The following is a 12,686-nucleotide window of genomic DNA, read 5'->3' on the forward strand; positions in this document are numbered from 1 at the left end:
CTCTTTCTGTTTCGCTCCTGTCACTCAACATATGTTTTGGAGATTGATCCATGTTTTTGAATGTAGCAGTATTTTTTTAATTATTTATTTTAACTTTTTTACTTTTTTCCCCTTGCCACACCTGTATGAAGTGTAGCAGTATTGTTTTTTATTGCTGTGTAGTATTTTTTTTTTTTTTTGAGACAGAGTCTCACTTTGTTGCCCAGGCTAGAGCGAGTGCCATGGCGGCAGCCTAGCTCACAGCAACCTCAGACTCCTGGGCTCAAGCGATCCTACTGCCTCAGCCTCCCAAGTAGCTGGGACTACAGGCATGTGCCACCATGCCCGGCTAATTTTTTCTGTATGTATTAGTTGGCCAATTAATTTTCTTTCTATTTATAGTAGAGACGGGGTCTCGCTCTTGTTCAGGCTGGTTTTGAACTCCTGACCTCGAGCAATCCACCCGCCTCGGCCTCCCAGAGTGCTAGGATTACAGGCGTGAGCCACCGCGCCCGGCCTGCTGTGTAGTATTTTATTACATAATTATACCACGATTTATCCATTCTGCTATTAATGGTCATTTGGATTGTTTCCCGTTTTTGACTCTTATGAATAAAGCTGCTATGAACATTCTTGTACAAGTCTTTTGGTGAACATAACATATGCACTTATTTCTCCTGGATAAATACTGAAGAGTGGGATTGCTCGGTTTGCGGTATATGTTTAGCTTTTAGAGATGCTGTTAAGTAGTTTTCCAAAGTGTTTAAACCAACTTATATCCTTACCAATAACATATGAGAGGTCTGGTACCAGTAATGTATGAGAGTTCTAGCTGTCATTCTAGATCCTCACCAATACTTGGTATTGGCAGTCTTTTTGCAATAAATACATATTACTTTTATAATTTTTTTTTTTTAGAGTCCAGTGGCTTTTATTAGGTTTGTCTCCTATACCATGAATTCATAGGGAATAGATTCTGGCAGCTCAAGGTCCTTTCTTTGCTTCTCACAGGTGTGCTATACCTATTACGCCATGAATTCACAGGGAACAGGGCCCAACACCTCAGGCTCCTTTCTGTCGCTTCTCACAAAGTGTGAAACACCTATTATGCCGTGAATTCATAAGGAATAGGTTCCAGCAGCTCAGTCTTCTTTCCATTGGTTCTCACAAAGTGTGCTTCTCTGGGTGGAGCAGGCTGTCGCTTCAGTTGAACCCAGGTACCTTTCTCTTTGGCTTCCTTCTTTTTCTGATCATTTTCCTTCACATGCTTCAGGAAGCTATCTCGGCTCTTAGAGTGCTTAATGTGCTCGATATGTACATTAATCCTCTTGGCAAGAATCTTGCCCTTAACTTGTTTATTTACAACAATTCCAACAGCATGTTGGGTAATGTAGACTCTTCCAGTTTTGCCATGGTAACATTTGTGGGGCATGCCTTTTTGAACAGTACCCATTCCCTTGATGTCTACAATATCACCTTTCTTGTAGATTCGCATGTATGTGGCCAAAGGAACAACTCCATGGTTTCTAAAAGGCCTAGAGAACATGTATCGGGTGCCTCTCCTCTTTCCCTTTGTGTTTGTCATTTTGGCGAATTACTGGAAGATGGCGGCTCCGGCCGAAAGGCTACTTTTATAATTTTTAAAAAACCCCACAGGCTGGGTGTGGTGGCTCATGCCTATAATCCTAAGCACTCTGGGAGGCTGAGGTGGGAGGATCACTTGAGGTCAGGAGTTAGAGACCAGCCTGAGCAAGAGATAGACCCAGTCTCCACTAAAAGTAAAAAATTAACCGGGCATGGTGGTGCATGCCCGTAGTCCCAGCTACTTGGGAGGCTGAGGCAGGAGGATCACTTGAGCCCAGGAGTTTGAAGTTGCTGTGAGCTAGGCTGATGCCATGGCACTCTAGCCCAGGCTACAAAGTGAGACTCTGTCTCAAAAAAAAAATAAAATAAAATAAAAAAAGAAAAAAGAAAAAAAAGATAGCAAGTGGGGGCCAGGGAGGTGGTTCACGCCTGTAATCCTAGCACTCTGGGAGGCCGAACTGGGTGGATTGCTCGAGGTCAGGAGTTCGAAACCAGCCTGAGCAAGAGTGAGACGCCGTCTCTACTATAAATAGAAAGGAATTAATTGGCCAACTAAAAATATATAGAAAAACTTAGCCGGGCATGGTGGCACATGCCTGTAGTCCCAGCTACTCGGGAGGCTGAGGCAGGAGGATTGCTTGAGCCCAGGAGTTTGAGGTTGCTGGGGGTTAGGCTGATGCCATGGCACTCTAGCCCTAGTACTAACAACAGAGTGAGTCTTCGTCTCAGAAAAGAAAAAAAAACCCACAATATAAATATTTTCATTCCTATGGGTGGGTAAGGAGATCTCACCAGTAGCTTCCTTCTGCTTCCCATGCCAAATAAAACTATTCAATGGAATTCCCAGCCCAGCACAATGTCTTTTTCTCTTTCACTTCCACTTCCCATGCCTTCTGAGTGAGCCTTCATTTATTGAACAAATATAATTGTTATTATCTACTGTGTGCCAGACACTGGCTGGGTGCTACGTCCAGAAGAAAACAAAACAGACTGCTATCTTGGAATTTATAGTCTACCTGATAAACAGACATTAAACAAAAAAACATAAATATATCACTACACATGGTAATTAAGAAAAGAAGATGCTATGAGGCAGACTAACACTTAGGGCAGGGAAGAGCCCTCTGAGGAAGTCGCCTGAACGTGAGATAAAGGGGAGGCAGAAGGAACGGCACAGGCAGAGGTAATGAGGTAGAAAGACCTTGAGGTTCAAGAAATTGAAAGTGGGCCAGGTACAGTGGTGCATGCCTGTAGTCCCGGCTACTCCAGAGGCTGAGACAGGAGGATCACTTGAACCCAGGAGTTCAAGACCAGCCTAGGCAACATAGTGAAACCCTGCTAAAAAAAAAAAAAAGCAGATAATCCCTGGGGGATTATCCCTGACTTGGGAACTGACCCAGTTCTAGGTCTTCAAAAACTCGTGATGGAGCATCTAGGTTTTTTTTTGGAGACAAAGTCTCACTTTGTTGCCCAGGCTAGAGTGAGTGCCATGGCGTCAGCCTAGCTCACAGCAACCTCAAACTCCTGGGCTCAAGTGATCCTCCTGCCTCAGCCTCCCAAGTAGCTGGGACTACAGGCATGCACCACATGCCTGGCTAATTTTTTCTATATATATATTTTTTTAGTTGGCCAATTAATTTATTTCTATTTTTAGTAGAGATGGGGTCTCACTCAGGCTGGTTTCGAACTCCCAACCTTGAGCAATCCGCCTGCCTCGGCCTCCCAGAGTGCTAGGACTACAGGCGTGAGCCATGGCGCCAGGCCTGCATCCAGGTTTTACTAGGATCCATGAATATCTATCTTCCCAAACACCTTCCTCTTTCCTTACCTCCATAGCCAATCTTGTCCCTCCTGCTGTCTAACCACCAGATTAAAGGCCCATCTGCTGTTGCTGAGACAACGAAGCCAGGACAGGTGGGAGTGAGTCGAAGGGTGATATAGCAGGGGACTTAGGCTGGTCAGCAGAGCAAGCCTCTCGCTGTGAGGACAAGAAAGGCAGCAATGCATTTCTGAGGGCTTGTAGGTCAGTTTTCCTAAAACGAGGAAGCAGTTGTCAGTCTTGGCTGATCATATTGAAGGCCTATGAGGAGACTGGGCCATGGAGAAGTTCCCTAAGTACAGTTAACAATACAAGGATACCTTAAGGTAAGAAGCCAGAGTTTTTGATAACTTACGTGTGACAAGCAGTGTGATTGTGCCTGCTCGATTTTTTAGAGACCTCCACTTCTTGCCCCGAAATGTATATATTTTATTCTATTTACTTTAATTTTAGCAATAATATAAAACTGTATTGCTTGGCTGCTGTCACTGACTCTGACAGATTACCAGCTCAAAGGGTAAATATGGTTCTTTATTTTTTTCATAATTTTTGTACAGTAACATGGTAAGGAACATTTTAGCTCATAAATTATTTACCAAACCTCACAGGCATAATAGGCCGTGTGCATATTCATCAGGCTATCATCCATTATTCATAAGTTCACTTCAACTGTTAGAAGAAAATGAGGTTGTTGATTGGAATGCTGAAGAAATGTGGGCTTTTGTCCCCCTCCTTCCTCCCATCTGAATAAGTCTCGAAGTTTCCATCAAAAAATGATATTATAGAAAAAAAGATTTTATTCCTGACAAGTAGATATGTAGATAGAGGGAAATAAAGCATGCAGGAGGAAATAAATTGGCAGAATCAACCACCATTCATTTGACTCAGATAAAGTCCCCCGACTCCTGCTTCCACACAGACCGTGCCCAGGAAGTAGCCAAAGGGGTCCCCCTCCCTGTAACAGAAGGATAGCTTCAGCAAATTTGGTAGAGTTATTGCTTATGTTAACTAAGGTACAGGTTGCATATACAGCTTAAGAAGTATTTATTATGATCTTTTTCTTTGACCCTCACACCAAGTCTTCGAGGTAGGAATAATTTTTGAGATGGGAAAACTAAGAAAGATGAGAAAACTGAGACTCACAAGGTAAGTGACTTGTCCAAGGCCAAACGGCTCATAAGGAACAAAACCAGGACTAGAACCTAAATGTCCTTCCACATCTCATGTTCTTTATATTCTGTCTTCCTGAGTCCTCTAGATGGTAAAACCCCACTATTCCCAAGATACAGGTATTTCACAAATGTTTTCCATGAACCATTGGTTTTATTTTCATTTCTTAAATATCTTTATTATTTCTGTGGAATACAAAAGCAATATAGGCTTGAAAGCATTAAAAAAATACAAAGTTCTGTAAAATAGAGAGTAACAAAGTCCAACCATATAGACAGACCCCCAACCCTACCGCCACCTCCATTTCTACAGGAAAACGTGGAAATCAAGTCAGACCCACAGATCTGTGTTCAGATCTGGCCATGGTCACTTAGTTGCGCGTAATGTTGGGCAAGTTAGCCATAGTTTCCCTATTTGTAAAATGGGAATACCACCTACTCTTGGGTTTTTTTGGTGAGTGTTAAAGAGTGTTTAAGAGTCACCTCCCTCTGGTATATTTGACGAACTGGAGTAGAAGAAAGGGCTGTGCCTTTCTCCCAAGTCTTCCACTTGACCCTCTGTTCCATTCTGTCTTGAGCCACCCACTTGGCTTCTGGTCATGACCTAGAACTCCTGGTGTGGCTCCTTTAAATTAAATGCAACTTATGGGGACACAGGTGTGAATTATTTCCATCCTGACTACACATGTTGTTCTTTGGAGGAACACTTAAAGAGAATTATAATAATGGAAAGTATTAACTCTTTGGTTTTAACATTCTCTATAATCCAAGTGAAAAACAGCCAAGAAATTCAATCTTTATTAGGGGGTACCAGGTCCCTAACCTGGCTCCCCCTTCTCAGGTCTTCTTCCCTCCCTCGGAACTCCTCTTCAACCCTCCATTCCTTTCCTGGAAGCCCCAGGCCCTGTCTCCCTCTCATCTCTCAGCTATCCATAGAAGAACATTTCCCCAAATCTGACAGTCTGGATTCTGGATTAACAGCACAGAGGGTTGGAGGGGTGAGTGTGTGTGTGTGTGTGTGGGGGGGTGGCTGATAAGGGGGGTACAACAGAGAATGGGTGCCACAGTGGCTTAGTGGGAATGAGCTTCGGCACACAGCCCATCCAGCAAGATACAGACAGGGAACCAGCAGACCCTGCTCGATAAAGAGTCTAAAGAGTCGTAACACCCCACCAAGGTCTCTGATGAAGCAGGAGGCGATGGTGAACACTGACCAAAACCAGCTAGAACCAACATGGCCTTGAAAAATGACCTCAATTACCCTCACTGCTCATTATACCCTGCTTATAATGCATTATCCACTAAAGGAAACTCCCTCCAGAGCCATGACAGTTTATAAACGCCATGGCAACTCCTGGAAGTTACCATATGTGGTTTAAAATGGGGAAGAATCCTCAGTTCCAGGAAGTCCCAACCCTTTCCCAGAAATCTTAGGAATAATCCTCCTTCTGCTTAACATAAAATTAAATAGAAGATATAAAATAAAACCTCGAAAACTCACAAAGTGCTACTCTCTGTTGCTCTGAGAGATAACTGCTACCTTTGGCTACCCCATCTATGGGGTAGCATCATGGTTTTTTTTTCCTATCTTACCTCAATAAACTTGCTTTTACCTTACTCTGTCAGATTGCCCTTGAATTCTTTCCTGAGTAAAGCCAAGAACCCACTTGGCCTTCAGGCTGGACCCCAGTTTGGGGATACACTTTCCTGTATCAGGAATGTCTAGGGGAGGCTGATACCCCAAGTCCCAACCACTTCTAGTATTCTAGCCAGACTGAGATGCAGATGAAGCTCTGTTCTTCTGAGTACTCTGGGTAACCTTTGGAATACACACACACACACACACACACACACACACACACACACAAACACACACACACACATGCACACACATACCTCAAAAGATAAAATGAAATCTCAACCCCCTAACTACCAAATTTTGGTGTGCATTGGTATCACCCCATTTAATCTGCATCTTTAATAAGCACTAAAGGATTCTAATACAGGTGGTTTGGGATTTCACATTAAGAAAAATTGGTCAAAATCAAGAAAGAAGACACACTCCCCCAGGATTTTCTAGAGGCTGTCCCAGCAACAGGGGAGTTGGTGCTTTATGTTTATCATGCAGAGTGGTGTTAGTGCCTCTCCTACAAAGTCTTGCCAGGAATGATACAGGAGAGTCCATTTCTGAGCCATGTATCTTGTGATAGCTGTTCCCTTAGTTACACAAAGACCAGCCAAAGCTTTAAAAATGTTGCTTAAATGAGTGATTGGACCCTTCCACAAAGCTCCACCCTCTCTGTGGGCTAGGAATTGGAGGCTGTTTTGTTCTTCTAGGTACGAACACAACACTTAATAGGTGTTCAATAAAGGTACATAGATGAGCTGAAATCAGCCTAATTAAGTGGGACTAGTGGACCTATCCTGCTCTGAGCCCTCACGTCATAGCTTACCCATCTCTAGTGTAGCACTTACCAAGTTCTGTAGTAATTTTCCTTTTAGCATCTGTCTTGCCCAAGGCACATTAAGAGTTCATTAGCCATCATTCTTGGCTTTTTACTTTTCTTCATCCCAACAGTATTTTTTAAAATAGCTTTATTGAGCTATGGTACATTCAATAAACTGTATATACTGATAATGTACAATTTGATGTTTTGACATATGTATACACCCATGCAACCATCATCACAATCAAGATAATGAACATATTCATCATCTCTCAAAGTTTCCTAGATTTCATTTATAATCTCCCTTCTGCCCTTCCCCCTTCTCCTACCCTTCAAGCAGGCAACCATTGATCTGCATTTCATCACTATAGATTAGTTTGTATTTTCTAGATTTTATATAAATGGAATCCTACAGTATGTATTCTTTTTTCATCTGGCTCCTATTACTCAGTATAATTAAGATTATCCATGTTGTTTCCTGAATCTACAGTTTATTTATTTTTATTGTATGGCATTAAATTTGTTTATCCATTCGCCTGTTGATGAAAATTTTCATCGTTTTCAATTTTGGCTATTACAAATAAGCTGTTATAAATATCCATGTACAGGGCCGGGCACGGTGGTTCACGCCTGTAATCCTAGCATTCTGGGAGGCCGGGGCGGGCGGATTGCTCAAGGTCAGGAGTTGGAAACCATCCTGAGCAAGAGCAAGACCCTTCTCTATTATAAATAGAAAGAAATTAATTGACCAACTAAAAATATATATAGAAAACATTAGCTGGGCATGGTGGCGCATGCCTGTAGTCCCAGCTACTCGGGAGGCTGAGGCAGCAGGATTGCTCGAGCCCAGAAGTTTGAGGTTGCTGTGAGCTAGGCTGATGCCACAGCACTCACTCTAGCCTGGGCAACAAAGTGAGACTCTATCTCAAAAAAAAAAAATAAATTAAAAAAATAAAAATAAAAAAATAAATATCCATGTACAAGTCTTTGTGTGCCCATATGCTTTCATTTCTTTGGGGTAAATGCCTATGAGTAGAATGGCTGGATAATATGGTATGTGTATGTTTAACTTTTAAAGACCCTGCCAAATTGCTTTTCAAAGTGGTTGCACCATTTTTCATTTTAACTAGAAGTGTATGAGAATTCTAGTTGTTCCACATCCTCTCCAACACCTGATGTGATCAGTCTTCTTAATATTAGCCATTCTAATAGGAATGCCAACATTGTTTTAGTTTTTTTTTATTAGAGATAGGGTCTTGCTCTGTTGCCCAGGAGGCTGGAGTGCAGTGGTGCAATCACAGCTCAGCATAACCTTAACTCCTAAGCTCACACAATCCTCCCACCTTGACCTCCCAAAGTGCTGGGATTACAGGTGTGAGCCCTTGTGCCCAGCCTGTCTTAATTTTTTGAACAGGTAAGCATTCACATGGTTCAAAAATTTAAAAAAATTTTAAAGGTATATAGTAAAAATCTCACTCCCACCTTTGCCTGCTGTCCCCCATTCATTCACCCCATACTGTAACCACCTTTATAGGTGTTCTGTGTATTCTTCTGGAACTTCTTTACTTAAATACTAATGAACATTCTTGGTTTTCCTACTCTCTGACATAAAAGACATCATACTAAGCATACCATTCTGAACCTTTCCTTTTTTCATTTAAAAAGTATTTTGGAGAACATTCTCATTCTTTCTTTTGGCCACATAGTATTTTAATGTATAGATGCACCAAGATTCATTACACCAGTTTCCTACTGAACGTAAGGGTTATTTCTAATGTTTTGCAGTTATAAACAATGCTGCAGTGAACTAGGAGGTGGACTTATACATACAGTGGTTCTCATGAGTGCAAATATATCTGCAAGAATTATTCCCAGAAATGGGAATGGTGTATTTACAAGTCTGATGGATATTGCCAAATTAATCCTATAGGATTTGTGCCAATTTTCATCCAACCATCAATAAATTAGAATGTCTGTTTATCTATAGCCCTGCAAATAGAGTAATGTTAGCAAATATTTGGATTTCCATCAAGCCGATAATGATATCTGTGTGATTTTAATTTGCTGCCTTATTATCATGACTGAGGCTGAACATAATTTCATATGTTAAGACGGCATTTGTTAGGCCGGGCGCGGTGGCTCACGCCTGTAATTCTAGCTCTCTGGGAGGCCGAGGCGGGCGGATTGCTCAGGGTCAGGAGTTCGAAACCAGCCTGAGCAAGAGCGAGACCCTGTCTCTACTATAAATAGAAAGAAATTAATCGGCCAACTAATATATATAGAAAAAATTAGCCGGGCATGGTGGCGCATGGCTGTAGTCCCAGCTACTTGGGAGGCTGAGGCAGAAGGATTGCTTGAGCCCAGGAGTTGAAGGTTGCTGTGAGCTAGACTAAAGCCACGGCACTCACTCTAGCACTCGCTCTAGCCTAGGCAACAAAGCGAGACTCTGTCTCAAAAAACAAAACAAACAAACAAAAACACACACAAGATGCCATTTGTTGGCCAGGCATGGTGGCTCATGCCTGTAATCTTAGCACTCTGGGAGGCCAAGGCGGGCAGATTGCTCAAGGTCAGGAGTTCAAAACCAGCCTGAGCCAGACCCCGTCTAAAAATAGAAAGAAATTAATTGACCAACTAAAAACATATATACAAAAAAATTAGCCGGGCATGGTGGCACATGCCTGTAGTCCCAGCTACTTGGGAGGCTGAGGCAGTAGGATCGCTTGAGCCCAGGAGATTGAGGTTGCTGTGAACTAGGCTGATGCCACAGTACTCACTCTAGCCTGGGCAACAAAGTGAGACTCTGTCTCAAAAAAAAAAGAAGCCATTTGTTTTCCCTTTTCTGTAAACTGTAAATGTCATACACTATTCTTTCTAATGGCTGGTCATATACTGACTGGTTTCTAGGAATTCTTTACATGCAGGGAGATTAAAACCTTTGTCATATGAATTACAAATATCTTTTTCCAATCTGTCATTTGCCTTTTGATTTTAAGGCATTTTGACTTTATGGGGTTTTTATCCCTGATATTAATCCTATTAATTAATTCTGTTAATTACTCCTGGTATTAGTCCAGTTGTTTTTGCCTCCTTAATATTTCTGGAATCCCTCCACTTCTCTCCACCCCACTGCTATTTCCCTAGGCCAGCCTGCCACCATCATTCACCCAAGTGACCACATTGGATTCCAAGTGGTATCTCAGACACACCTCCACTTTTGTCCTTTCTCTATCCTATTTCACATTCTGTAACCAGAGGGATTTTTCTAAAATAAAAACATGATTATGTCACTTTCCTGCTTCATACTCTTCAGTGGCAAACTAGTACCCTAGGACAGATGTCTTCCGTAGACCCCATTGCCCCTGTGTGGTCTGGTTTCAGTTTACCTCTTCAGCTGCTTCTGTCACCAGTCCCCACCAGTCCCCTTACCAGCCAGTGTGCTCCGGCCACACCGAACTGTTTTCATGCCCTCCCTTTCTCTAAGCCCTCTTACTTCCAGACCTTTGCACAAGCTGTTCCCTCACCCAGGAACCATCTTTACTTGCTTCACTTCCACTCACCATTCATGTTTCACTTCAAACATCACTTGCAGCAGGAAACCTTCCCTGGAGAGAGTAGCTGCCTCGCCTCTGTGCTCTCCTTACACCCCATGCTGTCCTTATGTCAGCACTAATCACATTATGTTATGATTATCTGTTTACTTTTCTGTCGCTCCCATTAAGTATACTGCAAATACCATGCAAATACTAGTGCCTATCACAGGGCCTGGCATATAACAGGTGCTCAAAAAAAAAAATCTATTAAATTGACACAAGAAAGAGTGTCTGATACGTGACTACACGAACATCTTCGTCTCATTGGGGGGCGGGGCAATGAGAATGAAGAAAATATTAAGGCTTGACTCTTGTTCAAGGAAATAGACAGTTACTCCTTAATCCACCTGCCAGAGAAAGCAGTGGCCTACAACCCCTCCATTTCTGCTGGTGACCTCATTTGCCTCTACCCTGGCTTTCCCAATGTCCAGATCCAGGGTGACAAGCAAGATACTCAACACCCCCATAGGAGAGGCTCTGACTAATCTGGGGGCAGCTTGCATGAGCAGGAGCTAGCTCCAGGAGAATTCCTGGGTGCCAAGAGTTAACCCTTTAATCATTGGACAATGGAGAGGCCCTGGGAAGGACCACTCAGTAGAAGCATTTACATTTCTAACACTGGCAGGACCTGGCAAGAATTTACAAATTGATTGTCAGCTCTGCCCACTCCTCATGTTTTTTCAGGCTCCTCTTCATTCTTTTCCTCCTTTAACATGGAGTCTACATTTATACCTGGAGGTGACACAAAGATTGTGTGACCTCTTTGGCAGATGATGAAGCTGAGACCCTTGAGAGGCAACATATTAAAAACAATTAGTGGCTTGTGAAGTCAGGTGAACCTGAGTTTGAATACTGGTTCTGCAGCAGTATACTTAGTTTAGCTACTTAACCTGTTTGAAATAGTTGCCTTATTTGTACCTTCTTCAGAGTCTGCTATGGACATGAAATGGACAAGTCTGGTGCAATGTCTGACTCATACATAGTGGAGAGTAAGTGGCAGTTGAATAGACAAGGATCAAAGTCAGTCAATTAGTAGCAGAGTTAGGACCAGAACTAGTGTCTTGATTTTGGGTCCACCTCCTGACCTCTCACTGACATGGACTACTATAATTAACAAAATTTCAGGGGCCCTAGTGCAGTGGCTCATCTCCACTAAAAATAGAAAAAAATAGCTTGGCATGGTGGCGAGTGCCTGTAGTTCTAGCTCTTCGGGAGGCTGAGGCAGGAGGATGGCTTGAGCCCAGGAATTTGAGGTTGCTGTGAGCTAGGCTAATGCTATGGCACTCTAGCCCAGGAAACAGAGTGAGATTCTATCTCAAAAAAAAAAATTTTTTTTTTCAGGGTCCATCACCGAGGTCTCAGAAAGAGACATAAAGGAAATTTCCTTTCTTTTGTTCATTCCTTTCTTTTCTGAGGCCCTGAACACCAGGTAAAGGTGGAGATAGATTAGTGACCTCTCTAGTTTCAGGCCTTAGGGTGGAATCAGTTTTAGGATCTGATTTGGAAAAGTTAGGATACAGGAAAGATTTGCCCGATCTGACTTCCAAGGAGTTATTTATTCAGTTATTGACTAATTACTAATTATAAACTTCATACTAAGAAAAGTACAAGGCCCTGGTCATAATAGTCCACTAAAAACAGTATTTTGGCCAGGCGCAGTGGCTCACGCCTGTAATCCTAGCACTATGAGAGGCCGAGATAGGGGGATCACTTGAGTCTGGGAGTTCGAAACCACTCTGGGGAATATCGAGACCCTGTCTCTACAAAAAATGGAAAAAGTAGCTGGGCATGGTGGCATGTGCCTGTAGTTAGTTCTAGCTACTAGGGAGGCTGAGACACAAGGATTGCTTGAGCCCAGGAATTGGAGGCTGCAGTGAGTGAGCTATGATGATGGCACTATATCCAGCCTGAGGGGTACAGTGAGACTCTGTCTCAAAACAAACAAACAAAAGAACCAAAGCAAAACAGAAAAATGGTGTTTTACGAACTGTGGGTCCTGACTTGTTAGGGGGATATGAAATCACAACCAGAATTAGAAAAAAAAAAAAAAAAGATAATAGAAAAATATAACATTGCCTTTTTAATAAGGATGTTA

At 42.5% G+C, this 12,686-nt stretch overlaps 1 protein-coding gene across 1 annotated transcript; it reads right to left on the reverse strand.

Annotated features, from left to right (window-relative positions):
• Positions 1 to 875: 875 nt before the first annotated feature.
• On the reverse strand, positions 876 to 1,607 carry LOC105870147 (large ribosomal subunit protein eL21-like). Its single transcript, XM_076006806.1, has one exon. The coding sequence runs from the start codon at positions 1,562 to 1,564 to the stop codon at positions 1,085 to 1,087; it is 480 nt and encodes a 159-aa protein (XP_075862921.1). The 5' UTR covers positions 1,565 to 1,607; the 3' UTR covers positions 876 to 1,084.
• Between the last annotated feature and the right edge of the window lie 11,079 nt (positions 1,608 to 12,686).

Source organism: Microcebus murinus, chromosome 10, assembly GCF_040939455.1.
Source record: "Microcebus murinus isolate Inina chromosome 10, M.murinus_Inina_mat1.0, whole genome shotgun sequence".
In the NCBI taxonomy this organism is placed as follows: Eukaryota; Metazoa; Chordata; class Mammalia; order Primates; family Cheirogaleidae; genus Microcebus; species Microcebus murinus.

Excerpts from the sequence above, each read along its gene's own strand:
- LOC105870147 (XM_076006806.1), bottom strand. The coding sequence starts at position 1,564 with ATGACAAACACAAAGGGAAAGAGGAGAGGCACCCGATACATGTTCTCT.